General features: G+C 43.2%; 1 protein-coding gene across 1 annotated transcript in view; it reads right to left on the bottom strand.

Moving 5' to 3' along the window:
* LOC133657370 (cadherin-23-like) overlaps positions 1 to 27,528 on the bottom strand; it is a 46,179-nt gene that overhangs the window by 18,283 nt on the left and 368 nt on the right. Inside the window, exons 2-12 of the mRNA XM_062058628.1 lie at positions 26,541 to 26,657; positions 26,241 to 26,465; positions 25,896 to 26,065; positions 25,659 to 25,796; positions 24,126 to 24,245; positions 14,003 to 14,180; positions 5,135 to 5,346; positions 4,449 to 4,643; positions 4,248 to 4,361; positions 3,123 to 3,252; positions 2,785 to 3,048 (exon numbers count right to left, since the gene is read on the bottom strand). Of these exons, the coding sequence (XP_061914612.1) occupies positions 2,785 to 3,048; positions 3,123 to 3,252; positions 4,248 to 4,361; positions 4,449 to 4,643; positions 5,135 to 5,346; positions 14,003 to 14,180; positions 24,126 to 24,245; positions 25,659 to 25,796; positions 25,896 to 26,065; positions 26,241 to 26,465; positions 26,541 to 26,657 (1,863 nt within the window). The remainder of the gene's footprint in view (positions 1 to 2,784; positions 3,049 to 3,122; positions 3,253 to 4,247; positions 4,362 to 4,448; positions 4,644 to 5,134; positions 5,347 to 14,002; positions 14,181 to 24,125; positions 24,246 to 25,658; positions 25,797 to 25,895; positions 26,066 to 26,240; positions 26,466 to 26,540; positions 26,658 to 27,528) is intronic.

Here is a 27,528-nt window from a genome sequence, read left to right as displayed (position 1 = left end):
TTTTTTTTTTTTTTGCAAATAATCATTAACTTTAGAATTTGATGCCAGCAACACGTGACAAATAAGTTGGGAAATGTGGCTATAAATACCGATAAAGTTGAGTAATGCTCATCAAACACTTATTTGGAACATCCCAGAGGTGAACAGGCAAATTGGGAACAAGTGGGTGCCATGATTGGGTATAAAAGTAGATTCCATGAAATGCTCAGTCATTCACAAACAAGGATGGGGCGAGGGTCACCACTTTGTCAACAAATGCGTGAGCAAATTGTTGAACAGTTTAAGGAAAACCTTTCTCAACCAGCTATTGCAAGGAATTTAGGGATTTCACCATCTACGGTCTGTAATATCATCAAAGGGTTCAGCGAATCTGGAGAAATCACTGCACGTAAGCAGCTAAGCCCGTGACTTTCGATCCCTCAGGCTGTACTGCATCAACAAGCGACATCAGTGTGTAAAGGATATCACCACATGGGCTCAGGAACACTTCAGAAACCCACTGTCAGTAACTACAGTTGGTCGCTCCATCTGTAAGTGCAAGTTAAAACTCTCCAATGCAAGGCGAAAACCGTTTATCAACAACACCCAGAAACGCCGTCGGCTTCGCGGGGGCCTGAGCTCATCTAAGATGGACTGATACAAAGTGGAAAAGTGTTCTGTGGTCTGACGAGTCCACATTTCAAATTGTTTTTGGAAACTGTGGATGTTGTGTCCTCCGGACCAAAGAGGAAAAGAACCATCCGGATTGTTATAGGCGCAAAGTTGAAAAGCCAGCATCTGTGATGGTATGGGGGTGTAGTAGTGCCCAAGACATGGGTAACTTACACATCTGTGAAGGCGCCATTGATGCTGAAAGGTACATACAGGTTTTGGAGCAACATATGTTGCCATGCAAGCAACGTTACCATGGACGCCCCTGCTTATTTCAGCAAGACAATGCCAAGCCACGTGGCTTCATAGTAAAAGAGTGCGGGTACTAGACTGACCTGCCTGTAGTCCAGACCTGTCTCCCATTGAAAATGTGTGGCGCATTATGAAGCCTAAAATACCACAACGGAGACCCCGGACTGTTGAACAACTTAAGCTGTACATCAAGCAAGAATGGGAAAGAATTCCACCTGAGAAGCTTAAAAAATGTGTCTCCTCAGTTCCCAAACGTTTACTGATTGTTGTTAAAAGGAAAGGCCATGTAACACAGTGGTGAACATGCCCTTTCTCAACTACTTTGGCACGTGTTGCAGCCATGAAATTCTAAGTTAAGTATTATTTTCAAAAAAAAAAAAAGTATATGAGTTTGAACATCAAATATCTTGTCTTTGTAGTGCATTCAATTGAATATGGGTTGAAAAGGATTTGCAAATCATTGTATTCCGTTTATATTTACATCTAACACAATTTCCCAACTCATATGGAAACGGGGTTTGTATAATATCTATGTTAATGTAACTGAGAGTGTACTATTAACTATCTGTCATTTAGCTGTTATCTCCACACCCCACTGTATGTATTTATTTATCCATCCATCCATCCATTTTCTACCGCTTATTCCCTTCGGGGTTGCGGGGGGCGCTGGAGCCTATCTCAGCTACAATCGGGCGGAAGGCGGGGTACACCCTAGACAAGTCGCCACCTCATCGCAGGGCCAACACAAATAGACAGACAACATTCACACTCACATTCACACACTTGGGCCAATTTTAGTGTTGCCAATCAACCTATCCCCAGGTGCATGTCTTTGGAGGTGGGAGGAAGCCGGAGTACCCGGAGGGAACCCACGCAGTCAACATACAAACTCCACACAGAAAGATCCCGAGCCCGGGATTGAACTCAGGACTACTCAGGACCTTCGTATTGTGAGGCAGACGCACTAACCCCTCTGCCACCGTGCTGCCCTGTATTTATTTAGTTTGCCTTTTCTTTGGCCCAACCCTAAAAGGTACTCATTTTCTCTACCTACAGTAAAACATCCCAGCATATATCTATACAGTGTCTTGACAAAAAAAAAACAATGATATGTGTGTTGTTTGGGAACAGTTGGTAATGGTTATGTGCAGTAAAACTTTTCATGAACTCAACTCACCTTAACGTGTGTTCCTAAATTTGTGTTGGATGTCTAAGATAAAGAGAGCAGTTATGATTTTGGTTTACAGGGTAAACAACTAAAAACTAAGGATTTGGCCATAGTTTTTTCTAAATGCATACTTTTGTCTAAATATGGCTAAGGACACACATTATTGTGGGTTTCCTGCACGTCATCTTCATCACTACAGGAAAAATCAAATCTGCGGAAGACAGTCCCTCTGCCATCATCAAGTATATTTCTTTTTTTTTTGGAGCCGTCAGCTTGAAGCGTCCCTCTGCCTCTGACTCCCTTGTCGTCATGTGACATGAGTGTGTGATTGCTATGATTTTGCTTACTAGTTTCGATGACCTGCCTTATCTCGCCTCGGATTGACCAGTCCATAATCTTTCGCCCTAGCCTTAGCCAATTGTGACTCCATCATACAAACACCAACCAATCATCATGGATTTTCTCCGTATGTCTGGATGTTCTCATTCATTGTATTTTCTCCACATTATTTTGGGCCTGGATTCACAGTCCATTATTTTTGGGCTTTGTAGCTTGTAGCTTTGTAGCTATGCTACTTGCTACATGTGTCTAAAAGTAGCTAAGCTACAGAAAAAGCTACTCGTTAAAGTATTTCAGCTACCGCCAAGCTACTGGATAATTTAGTTAAGCTACGTAGCTTATCTACATGTAGCTTGCTACTGCCCATCACTGACCTGCAGTGTACTCTGCTTTGGAAAATCGTGGTTTCTGGTCATTGATGTCGTCCAGTTCAATGCGGATCTCAAGCAGACTGGGATCTCGAGCAGGATCCAGGGCCCGCGCCCGTGCTGCCCTTTGACCCCTGGAAGGACTCCAGCTCTTGTTACTGGAGGCCTTGATGATGAGAGTGTAGACTGGGTTCTCCTCGCGATCCAGTTCCCTATACAACTTTAGCTCACCGTCTAGACTCAAGCCAAAGTTTCCATCGTTGTTCCCTCCTTTGCAAAGATATCAGTTGGGATATGTTAGTCACACCACGTGGAGACAGAAGAGAAAGAGAAAGCTCGATCACCTGCAATGAAGTAGTAAACAATGGCATTGGAGCCTTCGTCAGCGTCCACAGCTCTGGTCACGTTCCCTACCACGGTTCCTGGAGGGGAGTGCTCAGACACGGTCAGCTTCTGGTAAGATAAGCTACCACGCTGCGGTGCACAACACAAACACAAAAAAAAGGGTTCAACTGTGCAGATAAACTTACAAATCATCAGTCATCATTTATTTGTATTTCTTTCATGAAAATGCATATATACAAGCCAAGCACAGGTCACACTTTCATTGTTTTTTTGTTTGTTTCCTATACATTTCCATGATCAGAAAGGAGCAGATGGAAGAATACTATTCTTATATTTATCTGCCCCCTTTTCTAACACAAATTATTTTAGATGACTTTATCGCTGTCCCCTCCACCAAAACCCAAACTCCAACATACTTTTTAATTTTCGTTCAAGCATTTTCACAATGACACGTCCAATCAAAATCAAAAATCAGTTTGATATAATTCCAGTTGTCTCTTTTTGTAACTCTTTTTAAATTAAAAAATATTCTTGCAACTTTTTAAGTCTTTCTTTAGAGAATTCCATGCTTTCACACGAGCAACAGACAAGCACATTTGTTTCAAATTTGTTTGCGCTCTTGGATGTTTAAAGTCACACAACCTTTTGTAATTCTCATCTTCAGACGTGAACATGAATACATTTTAGTTTTAATAAACCTGACCTAATTAAGAGTGGATTTATGTGGTCTCTATATCCTACTTTAAAAATAATAAAAATTGCTATTTTCTGTAATAGAAATAAAGGCATTATGTTGCTGTGATGTGTATTTCCCCATATTTCTGCACAATAATTTAAATAAGGTAGAATAAATGAGCAATGTAACATTCTCATTGTATTGTACGGGAAACTGTATTCAACCTTGTTCAAAATAAATATGTTTTAATTTTTCACATGCAATATATGAGCTTTCCATGTCAACTTTTCATCTATGATGACCCTAAGAAATCTGATTTCAGACACCTTCTAAATTTTCACATTGTTTATGGATAAATTAACTTTTACCATTCTTTTATTACTTACAAATAACACAAAATAAATGATCCTCATCGAAAAACACCACCTTGATAAAGCATCATACTCACTGGAGGTTTGAGAAAGACCGGCTCATTGTCATCAATGTCCAACAGCGCCACCTGCAGAGGCTGCGTGGTCTCATAAGGCACTGGTTGACCCATGTCCCGTGCCACAATGATAAGCTGTGACAAATGTAAATACTCAGTTAGAAACTTTACACACACACAGTTCAGTATGATGTTTTAGCCCTAATAAAAACATTTACTCACACTGTGGAGGGTCTGTTTCTCCCTGTCCAGTTTGACGGTAGTTGTAATGACTCCAGACGTGGCGTCGATGTGGAAGTTTTCCCAGTCTCTGTTGCCCGCTCCCGTCTGCAGGAAGCCGTAGCGCACCTCTCCGTTCACCCCCTCATCTGCGTCGGTTGCATGTACCTCGTACACCGGCAAGCCCGGAGGCTGCTCCTACATGAATGCAAAAAAAGGTTTGTTGGACACATTACTAAAGTTAGGATCATAATAATCATATGTAATCAGTGAACCATAACCTCCCGTATCCACCAGAAGAAATATTACTGTTCAGGCTGATCTGTATTGTTATTAAACAGCTGCAGAAGTATTTGTAATCATTTGCAGTTACATTGGATGTTTCTGTGATTTGGTCCTGTTTCAGTTTCTCAGCAATTTGTTACATTGTTAGTATTATTGCTTGTCACATGATTCATTGCGCGGCAAGACAGGATGCATTATGCATTAGCAACGCATTGTGAATAATTGGAAGACACTATGGCGTTTCAGTTAACAAGCAGAAAGTATCTGTGCCTTTGTTTTGATGGATTTTTAGCTATGGAAATTTCCTAGAAAAACACAACACAAGTGATCAAGTTGGACTCTAAAAAAAAGTTGCTATTAGAGAACCTATTCTAGCAACGACGACATGCGTAGAGTGATGCTACCTCTGATATATGTATGATGGTTCCATTGGAGGGTCTGACAAATATAGGCCTGTTGTCATTCACATCTATGACTGTGATGATGAGGTCGGCGGTTGCCCACAGAGGAGGACGCCCCTGATCTGTAGCCACCACAGTCAGGTTGAAGCTCTCAGACGACTGCAGCAGGCGGCGGGAACGCACCAGGCCTGTGTTTGGATCCAAGGAAAAAGCATCTGCACAGAGAGAGAAGAAGTTCAGTTATACCATGGATGTCAAACTCGTTCTTATTGAGGGCCACCGTGCAGTTATGGCTGCTCTCTGAGGGCTGCTTGTAACAGTGAACATATTGTATATGAAGTTAAATGTGTATTTGCCTCATATTTACCATATTTTTCAGACCATAGAATGCACCAGATTATTAGTTTCAGTTCCAGTTTATTTTCGAACATGTATACAATACAATTACAATGTAATGCATCACATATTTCCAGTTGTTTCATTACAACATGTCCGAAAATAAGTAGTAGGAGTATTAGGCGTACTGCTGATGAGCGTGTCTTTTCAGGTCTATTTTCCTACAAAAGGCGCAAGGTGTATTAAAGGGGTCATACTATGATTTTTTTTTACATTTAAAACATTTCCTTGCACTCTACATCAGTGTTTTTCAACCACTGTGCTCAGGCACACTAATGTGCCGTGAGATACAGTATGGTGTGCTGTGGGAGATTATGTAATTTCACCTAATTGCAAAATTATTTTTTGCAAACCAGTAATTATAATCCGCAAATAATGTGCCGTTGTTGAGTGTCTGTGCTGTCTACAGATCGGCAGAGTAACCATGTAATATTCTTCCATATCAGTAGGTGGCAGCAGGTAGCTAATTGCTTTGTAGATGTCGGGAACATGGTTTGTCGTGGTGACAATATGCGAGAGGCAGTGTGCAGGTAAAAAGGTATCTAACACTTAAACCAAACATAAACAAAAGGCGAGTGCCGCTAAGAAAAGGCATTGAAGCTTAGGGATGGCTATGCAAAACTAAATTAAAACTGAACTGGCTGCAAAGTAAACAAAAACAGAATGCTGGACGACAGCAAAGACTTACAGCGTGTGGAGCAGATGGCGTCCACACATGACATGACAATCAACTATGTCCCCACAAAGAAGGATAGCGTCCACACAACTTACATAGTCTTGATTATGAAAACAAAGCAGGTGCGGGAAATAGCGTTCAAGGAAGACATTAAACTGCTACAGGAAAATACCAACAAAAGAGGAAAAGCCACCAAAATAGGAGCGCAAGACAAGAACTAAAACACGACACAGGAAAACACCAAAACAACTCAAAATAAGTCACGGCGTGATGTGACAGGTCGTGACAGTACACCTACTTTGAGACAAGAGCTATACTGATGCATGGTTGGTTATGGTTTAAAGTCATATGCAACAATTGCGAGAACGACTTTTTACTGTCAATAATGGCTGCTGAGTTAAATTTTTTTATGTTTTCTGCTGATGGTGTGCCTCCGGACTTTTTTCTATGAAAAAAATGTGCCTTGGCTGAGAAAAGTTTGAAAAACACTGCTCTACATAACATGTAATGGTGGTTCTCTGGTCAAAAAGTTGCATAGATTATGTTTTACAGACCATCTTCAAGCCGCTTTCTGACCATCTCTTCAGGACGCGCCGATTTGTAGGCAGTCCTTTTTATGTGCCTCCACTTCGACTGTGTCTTCTCCCTGTCATCTTTGCTGTACTGGTAGTTTTTAGCTATTTCATAGCGAGTCTACTGACAGACAGAAGTTAGAACTGCACGCTACTTTATATTGGAAATGTCAACAGCGGAGGATGAATGCCCTACAACAAGAAGATAGAAAAAAGAAGGAGCAGGCTACAATTATAGAAGTGTGTACATTTTTGAGACTTATGCAGATCCTAAATACACGTCAGCAGGTACCAATAGGTAAGAAAAGTTGGTTTTGCATAATTGGGCAAAACAAACGGCAGATAATATGTCTTCTAATAGGTACCATTTTTGGGTCCTTTTACACATGCACACACACCATAATAATACTCTTTGTTGAAGCACAGTACGTCCATTAAGCGGTGCGGCTTCATAGCTTACCAAACATTGTAACTGATTTTTTAACGCCATGTGTAATGTTCTATATTCTCAGTAGCTATGTGCACATGGACACATTTAATCGGATTAAAAGCCTAACTGGAATAAAAATGCTTCATGTAAACATGCCATTCGGAATATTCTGACCCGATCACACAAGTTTGGATCCCAATTTGAAACGAGATTAGCAAAAATAAAAGTATGGTATGGAGTGTCATGTGTTTATGTATCAACAAAAGAAGGGATCCACTTGTCGTCTTAACGATCTGTTCACTGGTGTAGCTGTAATTCACAACATTACAGCTACACCAAGTACTAACTGCTAGCCTCAAGCAACATACACAGAATGTTGTAACATGAAGACGCGCAACAACGTATACATACTGCAACATAAATGGCACAGAACAGTGCCATTTCAAAAAGAGAGGTAAAACAAAAGTAGTGAACAGAAGGAAAAAATTGTAAATAAATACTGTGATAATGTTGGACAAGCAGAAATGCACAAAGCCTTGTTTGTTTACAGTCGAAGTCCACTGCTTCTTCAGCACCTGCAGTGAGCGAACTCGTCCAAAATAAGGCCCAAATAATACCACACCTTTCGTTTATGTTATGTTCTGCGCATGTCAAAGTAAAGTGTTCCGATTTAAAATGTGATGCATGAAAATGCACGTCATAATCAGATCATGTTTTTCACGGTCCATGAAACATTCTAATCCGAATGATGATCAGATTAAATACATGTTGTCCATGTACACGTGTCTAATGAAACATCAACGTGTTGGTGTTGCTTGCTTATGAGTACTTGCTAGCATGACTGCCATCTACTGGTCACACTTATCATTACACCATGTACCAAATAAAATTGTTCCGAAGTCGGTAAACACAATCAGGATTAATCCGTACATTATGAGGCACACAGTTGATTTTTGATTTTAAATGCGCCTTATAGTCCGAAATATACGGTACTATATGTTTTACTAATGGAGAGAAGACAAGCAAATATAGGATTATTTGGGCTTGCATTAAAAAACAATCTGATATAAGTGTCACACTCTTGCGACTGTTTTGAACTTGTTGTTTTTTCCCCGTTTGTGTGGTGTTCCTGTATACAGTGCTCTTATTTTGTAGTTTCATTTCACCTGTACTGGCTCCCACACCTGTTCTTGATTGGCAGCCGGGTACCTGTACCTGGTTGGCAATCAGTCTCCTATTTCAGACAGCGTCGGACCATTGCACTGCTCTGCTATACTTGCCGCCGCACTGAGTGTTTTTTTTTATCTAAAATAATTTCCCTGTCTTGTGCCCTTTTTGGCTGCATCACCTTCTTTTCTTATTTTCTCCACTCCTTGTGAGTGTGTTTTCTGCTTATATTGAATAGCATTCTTGTTGCTCGCCGTCTGCCTCTCGTCTGCTGCATCTTTGGGTCACGTCGCCAAAGCTGCGCTCCCGTGCTCATGACAACAAGCTCCGATACAAGCAGTCCTTTGTTATTTGTTTACTTGTGCAAAGCTGGACAGACAGTTAACAAAATTTGGTCTTCTATTGTATTTTTGTAAAAGACATTTACAAAAAGTAAACACGGTAAACTACAACCTACTACGAGCTAGCAGCTACACAACAGCTAAGCACACAATAGCACACACAAGCTTTCATGAATTGAACAATATTGTGGTCTGATAATAATATTGTTGCATACTACTTACAGATACTAAGGGACTGATTTACTAAACTTTTGCCTGTAATAAGACACAGGCAAACCTGATAGCACACACAAAGCTAATCTACCATATGTGTGCAAAGGATTGTGTTAATTGAGCAGAATAAGGTGTGCAATCCATTTTTCGTTTCTGTCTTCATTAATATGCAAAATATATGCTGATCCTCAAAATGCTCACAATACTGGCAGAAAATCCAAATATGATTATTTAGCACACGCAATGAGTAGCACTATTTAGCGTTTTATTTAGCACTAGTCAAAAGCATGTGCAAACTGACAGTTCAACACACGACTGCAGGATCAGTGTTTGCGCTACACAGACAATGGACAGGATCCAGTCCTCCTTCCTACTTGTGTGTATCAACATTTTGGAAGGTCAGAAATAAAACAAATATTTGACGTATCGTCTTTTCAACGACATCATTTTATTATAGCTGCGTGCTGGATGACTTAAGGGGCTGATTAAAACAATTTAAATTGATGCGTTTTGGTGTCCTTTAGTATTTTTTTTTTAATGACCTTTTTTTTTCACATAGAATATATATATTATTAAAATATTTCTTCCATGCATTTTTTGCGTCTTAAACAAGCGGAGTAAAAAAGTGCAGCCTTTCTCCAATGAGTGCACATTCAACGTTAAAAAAAAAAAAAAAATGGTGTCAATGTGAATAGATGCACTGCCTGACTGTGTCACGACTGGGTTCTTGGGTCTTGTTTCTCCAGAAGGCAACGGAAAGTTGGCGCGAGCCAGACGTGAGTTTGAATACATTATTTATTTTTTTTAACACTAATAAACTACAAAAAAAGGAAGCAAACAAAAGGCGCACACAAAGGCGGAAATACAAACTTGACTATGAAACAAAAGACATGCACGTGGGCACAAAAACTATGAACAATAAAACATAAACACTAACTGTGGCATAAATGAACAAAACTTACTTGGTAAAGAACTGTGACAAGACATGGAGCAGAGTGATGAAATAGTGTGAGGACGCCAGGACGAACAACAGAAACAGACAGATTTAAATAGTGACGTGATCAGTGAAAACAGGTGCGTGACTCGAAATGTGAAACAGGTGCGTGACAAGACAGGTGAAAACTAATGGGTGACCATGGAAACCAAACCAAACAAGGAAGTGCACAAAAAGTCCAAAACCAAATCCGAACATGACTAAAACAAAACATAATCACAGACATGACAGAGCCCCCCCCCCCCTACGGACAGATCCCAGATGTCCAAAACAAGCAAAACAAGGCAGGATCGAGAGTCATGGGAGGGCGGGAGGGGGACATGGCGGTGGGTCGCCAGACCAGGTGTCCCCGAATCCACCGGGGCAGGATCAGGTGGCGGCGACACGTAGACCGCCGCTGTACCTGACGAGGTGGGCGACCCGGGAATGGCCATATCCATGGCCGACGAGGAGGTGGGCGCACTTGGCGTGGCGGCCGACCAGGTAGTGGCCACATCCGTGGCCGACGAGGAGGTCGGCGTACCTGGCGTGGCGGACGCCCATAGACTGGCCACATCCATGGCCGACGAGAAGGCAGGCACTTCGTCGACGTGGCAGTCGCAGATGACGAAGCTTGGCGTCGTGCGTCGGGCGGCAAAGCTTGGCGTGGCGTGTCCTGGCAGCGTGGGTCTTGGTCTTGGCAGCGTGGGTCTTGGTGTTGGTCTTGGTGTTGGTCTTGGCAGTCTTGGTCTTGGCAGTCTTGGTGTTGGTAGTCTTGGCAGTCTTTGCAGTCTTGGCAGTCTTGGTCGTCTTGGTCTTGGGGTGGTGTGTCTTGGTCTTGGCGTGGTGTGTCTTGGTCTTGGCGTGAGGGGTCTTGGTCTTGGCGTGAGGGGTCTTGGTCTTGGCTTGAGGGGTCTTGGTCTTGGCTTGAAGGTTCTTGGACTTGGTCTTGGCTTGAGGGGTCTTGGACTTGGTCTTGGCTTGAGGGGTCTTGGACTTGGTATGAGGGGTCTTGGACTTGGTCTTGGCTTGAGGGGTCTTGGACTTGGTCTTGGCTTGAGGGGTCTTGGACTTGGTCTTGGCGTGGAGCTGCGACTGGCGGCACTTGGTGTCGTGGAGCTGCGACTGGCGGCACTTGGCGTCGTGGAGCTGCGACTGGCGGCACTTGGCGTCGTGGAGCTGCGACTGGCGGCACTAGGCGTCGTGGAGCTGCGACTGGCGGCACTAGGCGTCGTGGAGCTGCGACTGGCGGCACTAGGCGTCGTGGAGCTGCGACTGGCGGCACTAGGCGTCGTGGAGCTGCGACTGGCGGCACTTGGCGTCGTGGAGCTGCGACTGGCGGCACTTGGCGTCGTGGAGCTGCGACTGGCGGCACTTGGCGTCGTGGAGGTGCGACTGGCGGCACTTGGCGTCGTGAAGCTGCGACTGGCGGCACTTGGCGGCGTGGAGCAGGTAGCGGAACTTGGCATGGAGCTGCGACAGGTCCCTGGCGTGGAGCAGGTACTGGTGGCGCTTGGCGGCGTGGAGCAGGTAGCGGAACTTGGCGTGGAGGTGCGACAGGTGCCTGGCGTGGAGCAGGTACTGGTGGCGCTTGGCGTGGTGGAGCTTGGCGTGGAGTTGGGCGTGGAGCAGGTGGAGGTGGCCTAGCTGGAGGCTGTGGCTTGGCAGGTCGAAAAACTGGTGTTGGAGACCGAACCGGAGGTTGCGGCTTAGCAGGCCGAAAGACTGGTGGTGGTGGTCGTGCTGGAGGCTGTGGCTTGGCGTGACGAAATACTGGTGGTGGTGGTGGTCGTGCTGGAGGCTGTGGCTTGGCGTGACGAAAAGCGACCCCACCTGAACAGTCCCCAGCCCTAGCCCCCCCCTCAAGGAGCAGATCCCAGACGCGATCCCTGTGGTCTGGAACCGTCTTTTGGGGTGGGTGGAGGGAGGTCAGGAGGGGGGCAGAATCTTCCCCTCCAAACTGTCCAAAAAGTCTTTCTTCCTGGGATTGAGTGGGTGAAAAAAAATAATTGTGTGACTTGGGCGTGGCTTGAGTTCTGGGGGGCGGGGCATGAAAACTGGGTGACTGTGACTGACAGGATCTTATTTGTAAAAACATGTCCTGATAATGTCTTATCATGTTTTTAAAGTCTTTTGCTGGAGGTGAATGATCACAAGAAAAAGAGTTCAGAGAAAAAAAATCTTGAGCTGTGATGTCATCAGGGTGACGCCGGGCTGCCTGCTGCTTGCTTCCGCCCGGAGGGGGAGGGGCTTGTGGGAGCGGCGTGTCCTGCCGGCTCGCGGAAGTCTTCCCTCGTCCTTGGCGACGCTTCCGGGACGGGAACGACGCGCCGATCGGCACCAGCTTGCCTCCATTCCCCCACATCATCCCCCTGCGCTCCCTGGGGGAAAAGCGCAGCGTCTCGGTCTCCATCGCGCGGAGGACCTCCCACGCTGCCTCGTCAAAACTGTCCAACTTTCGTTTGGAGAAACTGTTATGCTGGCGTCCTACTGTCACGACTGGGTTCTTGGGTTTTGTTTCTCCAGAAGGCAACGGAAAGTTGGCGCGAGCCAAACGTGAGTTTGAATGCATTATTTATTTTTTTTAACACTAATAAACTACAAAAAAAGGAAGCAAACAAAAGGCGCACACAAAGGCGGAAATACAAACTTGACTATGAAACAAAAGACATGCACGTGGGCACAAAAACTATGAACAATAAAACATAAACACTAACTGTGGCATAAATGAACACAACTTACTTGGTAAAGAACTGTGACAAGACATGGAGCAGAGTGATGAAATAGTGTGAGGACGCCAGGACGAACAACAGAAACAGACAGATTTAAATAGTGACGTGATCAGTGAAAACAGGTGCGTGACTCGAAATGTGAAACAGGTGCGTGACAAGACAGGTGAAAACTAATGGGTGACCATGGAAACCAAACCAAACAAGGAAGTGCGCAAAAAGTCCAAAACCAAATCCGAACATGACTAAAACAAAACATAATCACAGACATGACAGACTGCTTCTAAAATTCCCCAAAAAGTAGTACATGTTTGATGCATGTATAATGTAAAACACGATAACATGAATTTGCAGTAAATGAGAGTGTCTCCGTGGTGATGCCCCGTATAGTACACACAATTTCAACACGCCCACTAATAGTGCATGCTATTTTATAGATTGCACACGCTGTTTACCATGTAGTGTTTGGATCTTAGTAAATCATCTTAGTCTATTTCAGACGGAATATAATAAATAGGTTAGTATTTTTCATACCTGCCATTGTTCTCTGTTAGACTAATTCCACACTACAAAGTAATTCAAGTATGTATGATTCCTGCTGATATCGTATTGAATTAATGTCGGTATCAGCCAATACTGAAGGCTGCAATATCCGTATAGTATTGGAAGTGAAAAAGCTGTATTGGGGAATTTAGGTATTTAATTTTGATGACCAAAAAATGTTTGGATATCTTGTTGCTTGACCAGATAATTGCAAAGAATAGAAGATATGCCAGTTATTCTCAAACTGTGGTGCAGGTACCACAACTGTTTTTTTGATTGATTGATTGAAACTTGTATTAGTAGATTGCACAGTACAGTATATATTCCGTACAAATGACCACTAAATGGTAACACCCAAATAAGTTTTTCAACTTGTTTAATGAATTCATGGTCAAATGGTATGCGGGCTGCATTTAGTGGTACGCCAGGAATCACTTAAGTAAATATTGTAACGATGGGACTGGAGCCGTTATCACCGTTCAAATTGTGTGTAATATTACAATGGCCAAAAATACTGAATATACTAGTTAAATAAAACCTCTGCCTTGTTTTTCATGAATACTTAGGCCTACTAAGCTACTGTATTTTAATGTTGGTCATTATGGTGGTACTTAAAGATGAAGTGCTTTATTGTGCACAATTTTTTCAAGGCTTTTACAGGCCAAAAATATATATTTCTTTTGACAGTCATAAGTATGTTTATAGGATGCATTATTTCAAACTGCTTATTAGAGGACAGAAATAGATTTTCTGCTTTTCTTTCTGAAAGTTATCTGTGTGTGTAGGCACTACATTTTAAGTTTTACTGTTTTAATTTCATCATGATAATACCTGCGTGGGGTCCCAGCATGCTGTAGAGTACTGCACCATTCTCTCCTTCATCCAGATCAGTAGCTTTCACAGTAATCACTGATGTTCCGCTAGGCTCGTTCTCAAAGACGCTGGTGGTGAACGCTCGCTCGGAGAACCGGGGTCGATAATCGTTGACATCGAGAACTGTGACGAGGACCTGAAAATAGTGATAGGATACAATCAGGCTTACGATCCTTAAGTTATATAGGAGCCCCTATGTTATCAGTGCATATTTCTACAGCTGGAGCGTGCTGTGGACACCACAAACCCAGAGATATAATTAGTGTTTTATGTGTGGCCAGTGTGGTGTGGCCCAGTGTGGTGGTATACCTCACATGGGGCACACAGCTCATGCAAAGACAACTGAAGCAGTTTGTACAGTATAAAAGCCACTCAAAAGACTTGACTCATTCGTGGATGTCTCCGATGGGTCGTGGTGGATTAGTATTCCAGCGTGATTGACCCAAACCAGGGGAATAAAGGAGCGGTTCAAGAAGAAGTACAAGAAGATCCTGGAGTGGCCTGGACAGTCTCTGGCTCTTAACACAATAGCATAGAAAATGTGTGGGACCTGAGACTTCAGAGTTGCCAAACAAACGCCTTAATGATTATTCTTTATCTTCAAAATACTTGTTTTATATCCTTTATTCCTACTCATGGTTTTTACTATTTTCCAGGTTTAATTATTTTTACTTTCAAGCGTTCCTCAGAGGAAGCCCGATGCATCAGGGATTATCGGCCATGGCTGTGGGGGCGCTTTGTATCGGCCATGGCCATCGTCTGGTGATCTCCTGGTGCAGATGGCTCCTGTGATAGTGATTTTTCACCTGGCTCCTCTGTACTAAGCCATGCATTCATTTGTGTGTGTGTGTGTGTGTTCTTGTATTCTGCCCTTCTTGAGACATCAACAAGGAAAAGTACCTTCTATATGAGGACCGGTGAACAAGTTAGGACATAAATCATGGCCCCAATACGGAAAACCATTGCATCTAATAGAGAATGTCTTATTTGCACCCTGGTGGTGAAATCTATCAAAATGAGGAAAGATTTTTTAAATTGACTGTGTGTCGCTTTTAAAAGTGCTGCCCCTCTGGTCAACATATGAAATAACAAGTGTGTGTAACAATTTGAAGTGCGCCCCCTCTGGTCAAAATTAATTAAAAATAAATATATAAATATGTATATAGAGACATATCGTAATAACTTGAAGTAGATAATGAAGATTAAAAACCAATAACAAAAAAAATATTTAAAAAATAAAAATAAATCAATAACCAAAAGCTTACCTTTTTTATATTGGCATAGTTTGTATATATTATAAATGTTGTAAATACTAATCTGTATATATCTAGAAAGGGTGGTCCTAAATAGGTAAGCATTTTTCAGAGGCCTCAAGAAGGTAGAAATACAAGAATGTGTGAGTGTGTGTGAGTGTGTGTGTGTGTGTGTGTGTGTGTGTGTGTGTGTGTGTGTGTGTGTGTGTGTGTGTGTGTGTGTGTGTGTGTGTGTGTGTGTGTGTGTGTGTGTGTGTGTGTGATGATGGGGTATGTAGTCATCAGAGTATTGTTTTTAAGTCTATAAATCACTTAGTGTTTTGTTTCTTTTATGTATGAAAAGCGCTTTATGAATAAAGTTTGGATCATTGATTGATTGAATGATGATTTACAATTTATTTCACAAAAGGGGTTTCTTGTCATTAAAGATAATTACAGTTATGTATATTCCTCTCTGAGCTGCCACCTTACCGTGGTAGAGGAGTTTGCGTGTCCCAATGATCCTAGGAGCTATGTTGTCCGGGGGCTTTATGACCCCTGGTAGGGTCTCCCAAGACAAACTGGTCCTAGGTGAGGGATCAGACAAAGAGCAGCTCGAAGACCTCGATGAAAAATAAAAACAAACGACCCAGATTTCCCTCGCCCAGACGCGGGTCACCGGGGCCCCCCTCTGGAGCCAGGCTCGGTGGTGGGGCACGATGGCGAGCGCCTGGTGGCCGGGCCTGTCCCCATGGGGCCCGGCCGGGCACAGCCCGAAGAGGCAACGTGGGTCCCCCCTCCAATGGGCTCACCACCCATAGCAGGGGTCATAGAGGTCGGGTGCGATGTGAGCTGGGCGGCAGCCGAAGGCAGGGCACTTGGCAGTCCGATCCTCGGCTACAGAAGCTAGCTCTTGGGACGTGGAACGTCACCTCGCTGGGGGGGAAGGAGCCTGAGCTAGTGCGCAAGGTGGAGAAGTTCCGGCTAGACATAGTCGGACTCACTTTGACACACAGCAAGGGCTCTGGAACCAGTTCTCTCGAGAGGGGCTGGACTCTCTTCCACTCTGGCGTTGCCGGCAGTGAGAGGCGACGGGCTGGGGTGGAAATTCTTGTTTCCCCCCGACTCAGAGCCTGCATGTTGGAGTTCAACCCGGTGGACGAGAGGGTAGCTTCCCTCCGCCTTCGGGTGAGGTTACGGGTCCTGACTGTGGTTTGCGCTTACGCACCAAACCGTAGCTCAGAGTACCCACCCTTTTTGGATTCACTCGAGGGAGTACTTGAGAGTGCTCCCCCGGGTGATTCCCTCGTTCTACTGGGGGACTTCAACGCTCATGTTGGCAGCAACAGTGAAACCTGGAGAGGCGTGATTGGGAAGAATGGCCGCCCGGATCTGAACCGGAGCGGTGTTTTGTTATTGGACTTTTGTGCCCGTCACAGATTGTCCATAACGAACACCATGTTCAAACATAAGGGTGTCCATATGTGCACTTGACACCAGGACACCCTAGGCCGCGGTTCCATTAACGACTTTGTAGTTGTGTTGTCGGATTTGCGGCCTCATGTTTTGGACACTCGGGTGAAGAGAGGGGCGGAGCTTTCTACCGATCACCACCTGGTGGTGAGTTGGCTGCGATGGTGGGGGAGGATGCCGGACAGACCTGGGAGGCCCAAACGCATTGTGAGGGTTTGCTGGGAACGTCTGGCAGAGTCTCCTGTCAGAGTCTCCTGTCAGAGAGAGTTTCAATTCCCACCTGCGGAAGAACTTTGAGCATGTCACGAGGGAGGTGCTGGACATTGAGTCCGAATGAACCATGTTCCGCGCCTCTATTGTCGAGGCGGCTGATTGGAGCTGTGGCCGCAAGGTGGTTGGTGCCTGTCGTGGCGGTAATTCTAGAACCCGTTGGTGGACACCGGCGGTGAGGGATGCTGTCAAGCTGAAGAAAGAGTCCTATCGGGTTCTTTTGGCTCATAGGACTCCTGAGGCAGCGGACAGGTACCGACAGGCCAAGCGGTGTGCGGCTTCAGCGGTCGCGGAGGGAAAAACTCGGACATGGTAGGAGTTCGGGGAAGCCATGGAAAACGACTTCCGGACGGCTTCGAAGCGATTTTGGACCACCCTCCGCCGCCTCAGGAAGGGGAAGCAGTGCACTATCAACACCATGTATGGTGAGGATGGTGTTCTGCTGACCTCGACTGCGGATGTTGTGGATCGGTGGAGGGAATACTTCGAAGACCTCCTCAATCCCACCAACACGTCTTCCTATGAGGAAGCAGTGCCTGGGGAATCTGTGGTGGGCTCTCCTATTTCTGGGGCTGAGGTTGCTGAGGTAGTTAAAAAGCTCCTCGGTGGCAAGGCCCCGGGGGTGGATGAGATCCGCCCGGAGTTTCTTAAGGCTCTGGATGCTGTGGGGCTGTCTTGGTTGACAAGACTCTGCAGCATCGCGTGGACATCGGGGGCGGTACCTCTGGATTGGCAGACCGAGGTGGTGGTTCCTCTCTTTAAGAAGGGGAACCGGAGGGTGTGTTCTAACTATCGTGGGATCACCCTCCTCAGCCTTCTCGGTAAGGTCTATTCAGGTGTGCTGGAGAGGAGGCTACGCCGGATAGTCGAACCTCGGATTCAGGAGGAACAGTGTGGTTTTCGTCCTGGTCGTGGAACTGTGGACCAGCTCTATACTCTCGGCAGGGTCCTTGAGGGTGCATGGGAGTTTGCCCAACCAGTCTACATGTGTTTTGTGGACTTGGAGAAGGCATTCGACCGTGTCCCTCGGGAAGTCCTGTGGGGAGTGCTCAGAGAGTATGGGGTATCGAACTGTCTGATTGTGGCGGTCCGCTCCCTGTATGATCAGTGCCAGAGTTTGGTCCGCATTGCCGGCAGTAAGTCGGACACGTTTCCAGTGAGGGTTGGACTCCGCCAAGGCTGCCCTTTGTCACCGATTCTGTTCATAACTTTTATGGACAGAATTTCTAGGCGCAGTCAGGGCGTTGAGGGGAGCTGGTTTGGTGGCTGCAGGATTAGGTCTCTGCTTTTTGCAGATGATGTGGTCCTGATGGCTTCATCTGGCCAGGATCTTCAGCTCTCGCTGGATCGGTTCGCAGCTGAGTGTGAAGCGACTGGGATGAGAGTCAGCACCTCCAAGTCAGAGTCCATGGTTTTCGCCCGGAAAAGGGTGGAGTGCCATCTCCGGGTTGCGGAGGAGACCCTGCCCCAAGTGGAGGAGTTCAAGTACCTCGGAGTCTTGTTCACGAGTGAGGGAAGAGTGGATCGTGAGATCGACAGGCGGATGGCTGCGGCGTCTTTAGTAATGCGGACGCTGTATCGATCCGTTGTGGTGAAGAAGGAGCTGAGCCGGAAGGCAAAGCTCTCAATTTACCGGTCGATCTACGTTCCCATCCTCACCTAAGGTCATGAACTTTGGGTTATGACCGAAAGGACAAGATCACGGGTACAAGCGGCCGAAATGAGTTTCCTCCACCGGGTGGCGGGGCTCTCCCTTAGAGATAGGGTGAGAAGCTCTGCCATCCGAGGGGAGCTCAAAGTAAAGCCGCTGCTCCTCCACATCGAGAGGAGCCAGATGAGGTGGTTCGGGGATCTGGTCAGGATGCCACCCAAACGCCTCCCTAGGGAGGTGTTTAGGGCACGTCCGACCGGTAGGAGACCACAGGGAAGACCCAGGACACGTTGGGAAGACTATGTCTCCCGGCTGGCCTGGGAACGCCTCGGGATCCCTGGACGAAGTGGCTGGGGAGAGGGAAGTCTGGGTTTCCCTGCTTAGGCTGCTGCCCCCGCGACCCGACCTCGGATAAGCGGAAGAAGATGGATGGATGGATGGATGGATGGACAGTTATGTATAGTAAAGATTACGGTATTGCACATGACAGTAACCATCCTTCCACCCGAGTGCAGCTGGATAGGCTCCTGCCCCCTGCAATCCCGGGAGGGGCAAGCTGTAGAAAATGGATGGATGGAATTTTCTCGCTCGGTCATTTATCATCGAATGTATGCACTGAATCAACTATTACACTTATTTTGTAAGAAGGAGTGGACTAAAATCCCAATTTAGATGTGTGCAACCCTGGCAACCAACAATGAGAATCACCTAACCTCTGAGCTGACCTATAATGGTTCCTCCACTCATTACTGAGCCATGTTTTGCTTGGGGAACAAATATAAAATGTATATGTTCTCCTGAAAGAATATAGGGATGTTCCCATAGGGTTTTATACTTCCGATACAATCATCCATTAGCGAAACCAGCTAATACCAATACCGATACCGATCACATGTAAATGTTTCAATGTATTTATGGCGAGTGCTATTGAAAGTTTAACAATGTCAACACAATATTTAAACTAGTACCTTATACTATTTTATTACATACAATTGTTTGATCAAAACAAAGTCAATAGTGTCATTCAGGGCTGTCCCGCAGGGCTTGCAGAACGCTGCTGCTCATCTTTTAACCAAAACCAAACAAAGTGAGCGCTTCCCTTCATTGGCTCCCAGTTACTTTTAGAGTTCATTTTAAAATGTTACTTATTATTTTCAAATGCTTTTACACCAAGAAGCCTCACCCTATCTTGTTGAGCTACTGCAGCCTTATTGTCCCAGCAGGACCCTGAGGTCGTCAGACCAGCTCCTCCTGGCTTTCCCAAAAACTAGGCTAAAAACCAGAGGAGATAGAGCCTTCTCAGTGGCAGGGCCCAGGCTGTGGAACAACCTTCCACTATCTATGAGGTCCTCCCAGTCTCTGAGCCAATTTAAATCTAGGCTAAAATCATATTTTTACTCCTTGTTGTTCAAATCCAATCCCATCTTGGTTGTTTTTATTTCTTGTTTTATCCTTTTTTTATCTATTTATTACATTTGAGTATTTTAGGTGATATATTCTGCACTTCTTTTAAAGTATATTTTACTATTGTATTTTATTATTTCTTCCGTGTTACCATGTAAATGTGACACTATGTGCCCCTTTTTTTTTGTAGCAAATAGTTTCTTATGTCTGTACAGCACTTTGGCCAACTGGGGTTGTTTTTAAATGTGCTATATAAATAAATAAACTGAACTGAACTGAACTGATGAGCTCACATGACAGTTATTATTAGTTTCATGTATTATGTTTTATTTCTTCTGCAGCGCTCTTATTTTTGTTTCCTCTTCCTGTTTCCCTCCATTTGCCACCACTGCTTTAGTCCAAGGGCTGGCTCCCTCTCCTGTCCCTGATTGACGATCAGGACACACCTGTCCCTAGTCGCCAATCAGACTCCTTCTTCCTCTGGACTGGGCTGGATCATTTTGCTTTGCTTTGCAACTCGTCATGCTGCATAGCTTTCCCTATGCTTCCTGTGCTTAATTGCTTTTTTGCACTTCACTGCTGCACTATTTTTGTTTTGTTTTACCGTAAAAAATGTATTTCACTTGCACTTAGCCTGCTGTCTCTGCATCCTGGGGTCTAGAAAAACACCAGAACAAGACACAATAGTAAAAGATGACAAATGGGTAATATTTCTATAGCGCTTTTCTACCTTCAAGGTACTCAACGCGCTTTGACACAATTTCCACATTCACCCCATGCAAGGCCCTAACCACGACCCATCAGGAGCAAAGGTGAAGTGTTTTGCCCGAATACATAACAAATGTGACTAGGATGGCGGAAGCCGGGAATCAAACCAGGAACCAAACCAGGAAACCTCAGTTTGCTGGCACGGCCGCTCTCTCATCCATAAAAAACCCCAAAAGAAAATAGAAAACTTCCATCTCTTACTTATTTAAATGTTTTGTTTTTACCCTTCAGAGTCCTCCTGTGTACAGGGAATTGATGCCCAAGTTTGTAAACATAAACAGAAAACACACAAAAAAAGATTTTGAGAAATTACAAATGTGCATCATAACAAAAAGGGTAATACTAAAAAAAATTATATATTTTGATAGTCCAACACATACTGACTGGTATACACAAGCTATGGAAATCATATCAGTAGAAAAAACTGCATTTAGTTTAGATGATAATGAGTCATATATTAGAATATGGGATCCGTTATTTAAATTTGTTTTAACTGTTATATTAACCTCAAATATGACTTATTTTATCTTTGTGGACAATATTGGACACAATGTGTTGCCAAGCTTATGAGATGTGATGCAAGTGTAAGCCACTGTGACACTATTGTTGATTTTTTTATTTTTTTATAAATGGCTGTGATGATAATGTCAATGAGGGTTTTCTAACCACTGCTATGTTAGAATTGTTATTAATATTGATACTGTTGTTGATATTATTTTTTGTTTGACGACTTTTGGATTGTTTTGTGTCATGTTTGTGTGTCCTCTCAATTGCTCTGTTGATTGCTATTCTGAATGATGCTGGGCCGGTTTTGGTTTTGGAATTGGAATTGCATTATTATGGTATTATTGTGTTGGATTGATTAATAAAAAAGAAAAAGAAAATACAAATATTGACTTAATTACTTTAGTATTGATCATATACTGATAATACCCGTGGTATCGACACCACCAATTAATGGATTGAGCCAACCTCCTCTTACATGTTGTGTACTGACTGTGACAATGCTGACACACCAATAGTTGTTATTTATAGTATTATCTCTCTAGACTTTTATCACTTGCTGTAATTACTACTAATTTCCTGTTAGTAAATGCTTAATTATTTTGCTGAAACACATTTCCATCTGCACTTCTTAAAGTTTACTTAAAACTTTGTTCTTGTTGTTGTTTAAAGCTAGCTTAGCGGTTAGCTTAGCTATTAGCATGCCTGCTGCTGACTAGCCCTCAGTGTGTAACATGTTTAGCCTCGTCCTCTAGTAATAATATTACTTGATAATGAAACGTAGGAAACTAAGAAATGAGATGTGATGCAAGTGTAAGCCACTGTGACACTATTGTTAATTTTTTAAATGTTTTTTATTTTATTTTTTATAAATGGCTGTGACGATAATGTAAATGAGATGGATGGATTTGTAATCACTGCTACGTTGGAATTCTTATTAATATTGATACTGTTGTTGATATTGTTCATTTTTAATGCACTACTTTTGGATAGTTTTTTGTCATGTTTGTATGTTCTCTCAATTGCTCTGTTGATTGCTATTCTGAATGTTGTCGGGCCGGGTTTGGTTTGGGAATTGGAATTGTATTATTATTGTATTACTGTGTATTATTGTGTTGGATTGATTAATAAAATTAAAAAAAATAAAAATAAACTAAGAAATTCAGTTTATTTGCTGTAATGGAGGGAATTATTATTAGCTTAAGGGAGCGCCTGTGTATGGAGAAACATAACTAACTGCTAGCCACTTGTCAGCCGGAGGACTAAAAGTAATACACAACAAGTAATACAGTGTCAGCTCGAGTGGATCACCGTGGATAACCGGCAATGGGGATCTTTATGTGAAATTTAAAGGCCTACTGAAACCCACTACTACCGACCACGCAGTCTGATAGTTTATATATCAATGATGAAATCTTAACATTGCAACACATGCCAATAACTTATAAAGTGACATTTAAAATTTCCCGGGAAATATCCGGCTGAAACGTCGCGGTATGATGACGTATGCGCGTGACGAAGTCAGTTTAACGGAAGTTATGGTACCCCGTAGAATCCTATACAAAAAGTTCTGTTTTCATTTCATAATTCCACAGTATTCTGGACATTTTTTGCAATTTGTTTAATGAACAATGAAGGCTGCAAAGAAGACAGTTGTAGGTGGGATCGGTGTATTAGCAGCGGACTACAGCAACACAACCAGGAGGACTTTGTTGGAGAGCAGACGCGCTAGCCGCCGACCTCACCTTGACTTCCTACGTCTCCGGGCCGCCAAACGCATCGGGTGAAGTCCTTCGTCCTTCCGCCGATCGCTGGAACGCAGGTGAGCACGGGTGTTGATGAGCAGATGAGGGCTGGCTGGCGTAGGTGGAGAGCTAATGTTTTTAGCATAGCTCTGTGCGGTCCGGTTGCTAAGTTGCTAAGTTAGCTTCAATGGCGTCATTAGCACAGCATTGTTAACCTTCGCCAACCTGGAAAGCATTAACCGTGTATTTACATGTCCACGGTTTAATAGTATTGTTGATTTTCTATCTATCCTTCCAGTCAGGGGTTTTTTGTTTTTTGTTTTATATGCAGTTAAAGCATGATGCTATCACGTTAGCTCGTAGCTAAAGCATTTTGCCGATGTATTGTCGTGGAGATAAAAGGCACTGAATGTCCATTTCGCGTTCTCGACTCTCATTTTCAAGATGGTATAGTATCCGAGGTGGTTTAAAATACAAATCCGTGATCCACAATAGAAAAAGGAGAAAGTGTGGAATCCGATGAGTCAGCTTGTACCTAAGTTACGGTCAGAGCGAAAAAAATATGTATTTCACTGCATTCTAGTCCGTCACTCTAACGTTCCTCGTCCACGAATCTTTCATCCTCGCTCAAATTAATGGGGTAATGGTCCGAATCGCTCTAGCTGCGTTGAAAACAATAGGAAAATATGAGGGAGTGAACAACTGACAACGTCACGCTACTTCCGGTAGGGGCAAGGTTTTTTTTTTATCAGAGACCAAAAGTTGCGAACTTTATCGACGTTGTTCTATACTAAATCCTTTCAGCAAAAATATGGAAATATCGCAAAATGATCAAGTATGACACATAGAATGGATCTGCTATTCCCGTTTAAGTAAAACAATTTCATTTCAGTAGGCCTTTAAAACGCTGACAAAACAAAATAAATTTAAATGTATATACATTTACCCAAAATGTGTTAATGTCTTTGTAAGTTCCAAAACAGCAGGGGATCACATATTTATTTTCCCCGCTATGCATTTTTAAAGAATAGTACCTGGACAGAGTTCTCTCGTCTGTTGTTGGAACTGCCGCCAGGGTTATCACGGGCCACAGCAGTTAGAGTGTAGTGGTCCTTTGTCTCTCTATCCAATGGAGAGAGGATGTAGATGTCTCCCTGAAACAAACAAGGAAGAATGGTTGGAAAGGAAATTTGAGCGGTTATTGTTTACAGAGGTGATTCTAAGCCTCTCCCAGCTTTTGGAATCAGTCATGAATAAAACATCCCAGCAGGCACAAGACATTAGAACAACGTTGAGAACTTGTTGAATTAAGTCCTGATGTTGAGCAGCTCACACATAACGAAGAAACAACATGCTTTTTGACGACGTGGGAATTTGGGAATTGTTGTTTATTGAGTATGTCATAGTCAGCTCCACGTCATACATGTGGTACATAAAATACACACATATCTCCATTGAACAGTCTTGTGCTCAATAGCAATATTATTACCGGTATTTCACAAAAAAGAAAAGAGAATTGAATTAAGAAAATTAAATTAAATTAAATTAAACTAAACATATCTCAAAAGTGTAATGGGAAGAAGTATACACTTTTTGAATCCCCCCCTTTTTTTACATAGTTACTTTAACTAAAATCCAGTTTCCTCTGAACCACATTTTATCAAATTCTTCTGGATACACATAACTTAATTTGCCCAGAACAGTGTGCTTACAATTCTCAATATATCATTATAGGTAAGTCATATAAGTCATTCATACTCATATTCAAAATAAGCCTAGACCTCACAATACTGAACCAAAATATTAGATTTGTACAATTTCTTAAAATGCTCAATGTTTGAACAGTGTTTGAGTTCATCACTCAGGCTGTTCCATATTTTCCCCCCACAGACTGAGACACAAAAACTTTTCCTTGTGCTAAGTGCTAAAGCGTGTTTATATTTTGCCGTTCCCCTGAGATTACACCCCACATCCCTTTCTATGAATAAACTTTGAATATTTGCAGGCAATTGATAACTTCTTGCTTTAAACGTGATAAGCCCTGTCAAATATTCTACTAAATCAGGACATTTTAACAGTTTTGACCTTAAAAATAAGCTATTTGTGTGCTCCTTGAACCAACACATCATGGATAATTCTAAGTGCCCGTTTTTGTAAGATTGTTAAGGGATGTATGTTGGTTTTATAATTCAATCAATGTCAATCAATCAATGTTTATTTATATAGCCCTAAATCACAAGTGTCTCAAAGGGCTGCACAAGCCACAATGACATCCTCGGTACAGAGCCCACATACGGGCAAGGAAAAACTCACCCCTTTGGGACGTCGATGTAAATGACTATGAGAAACCTTGGAGAGGACCGCATATGTGGGTAACCCACATATGCATGGGCATTACCGTTGTCTCAATTTACAAATACAACTATTTTGCAATGTTGTTTCAAAGTAAATTTTAAAGGACATGCATGTATAATCAACGTTGTATCAATGTCTTGTGCCTGCTGGGATCTGAGGGTAATGTGCTGCAGTGCCAGTACGGCAGGTTAGTCGTGCACAAGTTAACTCACAGTGGTCGGTCTAATGCCAAACTTGCCCTCCCCGTCTACCAAGCTGTACTCAACAACAGCAAACAGACCAGAATCGGCATCAGTGGCACTGACACGAACAATAGTGGTGCCGAGGTTCACGTTCTCAAAAACAGGTTCCTGCAAAATGAGATGATCGTAAAATCAAATGAATAAATAATAAAATGGTTTATTTCAATGATCACTTTATATTTATTTTATTATTTTTCTCTTCAGTACCTGATATGACGGTTGTAAGAAGACTGGGTTGTTGTCGTTGACATCCACTATGCGGAGATAAACGGGCAGCTCAGCAATCCTGGGAGGACTTCCGTGGTCCCTTGCCCGGATTGTGAAATTAAGCCATTGCACTTGTTCGAAGTCCACCGTCTGGTTTGCAACAATCTTACCTGAGAAGTTTGCCAGACAATGACGGTTACTATCAACTGGGATTGGAGTGGGTTTCATATTCTAAACTAAAATACTTCATTAGTGAATACTAACATACGATATGACTTCATGTAGGCAAGAGTTTGTGATGATGTTGATTAATATTAGCATGTTGGTGCTGTGGTGTTGTCATACCAGTGGAGGGGTCCTCCAGTCTGACGTAACCCCCTCGTGGTAGGTGGAGCAGTTGATAGATGACCTGACCATTGGGGCCTTTGTCCGGGTCCACAGCTGACACTGACAGCAATGTTGTGCCTGGCTGCGCTCCCTCCAAAATCTTTTCGGTAAAGTTTGTAACTCCAAAAGGCCGGAAACGAGGAGCGTTGTCGTTTACATCCAAAATGTTGATGGTTAGTCTTGCTGAAGTGAAAAGTAAACAAGGAAATTATTATTGTATCGAGTATTTCACAGCTTTATGACAGAAGATGAATTTACCATTCGGGACACTGCCAGACTTGTCGATAACCTCACTAGCATTGTCGTGAACAGACACAATAATCTCGAAGGTTGCTACCTGCTCTCTGTTGAGTGGGTTTCGTACAAACACAGCACCTGTAACACATTTTTAACCCCAAAAATGTATTATTATAATCAGAATATTGACCTAATTGTGATCATATGGCTATATATATATATATATATATATATATATATATATATATATATATATATATATATATATATATATATATATATATATATATATATATATATACCGTAATTTCCGGACTATAAGCCGCACCTGACTATAAGCCATACCACCTGAATTTAGGGGAAAATACAGATTGCTCCATATATAAGCCGCACCCGACTATAAGCCGCAGGGTTTTGATGTGTAATTACCGTAGTATATAGGGGTTCCTGCTACCACGGAGGGGATTGTCGGGACATAGATGACTGTTTGGGAACGCAAAGCGTCCCATTTATTAACAATAAATCTTTCAATCATTCAATCAAACTTTCACATCTTTGACATGGCGAACAGCATTCGTGCAGAGTACAAATAATACAACGGTGCAAATTAATACAAAGTGCTCGCCTGTACGTTATCAAAATAACCAGCCTACCGGTATATGAAAAGTCAGTCTTTAATCATTGTGTCATCGTCTTCCTCCTGCGTACTAAAACCACCGAAATCCTCTTCGTCGGTGTCGGAGAAGAACAGGCCGTAAATAAGCCGCACCGTTGTATAAGCCGCAGGGACCAGAACGAGGGGAAAAAGTAGCGGCTTATAGTCCGGAAATTACGGTATATATATATATATATATATAAATCCCCTGAAGAGCAGGGAAACCTGCGAAACAGGCTTGTAGGGATGAAAAATAGCCTCTGTGTTTTTTCCTGACCTAACGTATATACATATATATATTTTATATTATATATATTCTAAAATGTGTTTTGTTAAACCACTAATGGTAACAAA

This window comes from Entelurus aequoreus, linkage group LG09 (assembly GCF_033978785.1).
Source record: "Entelurus aequoreus isolate RoL-2023_Sb linkage group LG09, RoL_Eaeq_v1.1, whole genome shotgun sequence".
Taxonomy (NCBI): Eukaryota; Metazoa; Chordata; class Actinopteri; order Syngnathiformes; family Syngnathidae; genus Entelurus; species Entelurus aequoreus.
The sequence above is the reverse complement of the archived record's forward strand: the minus strand, read 5'-3'. Positions and strand labels throughout refer to the sequence as shown.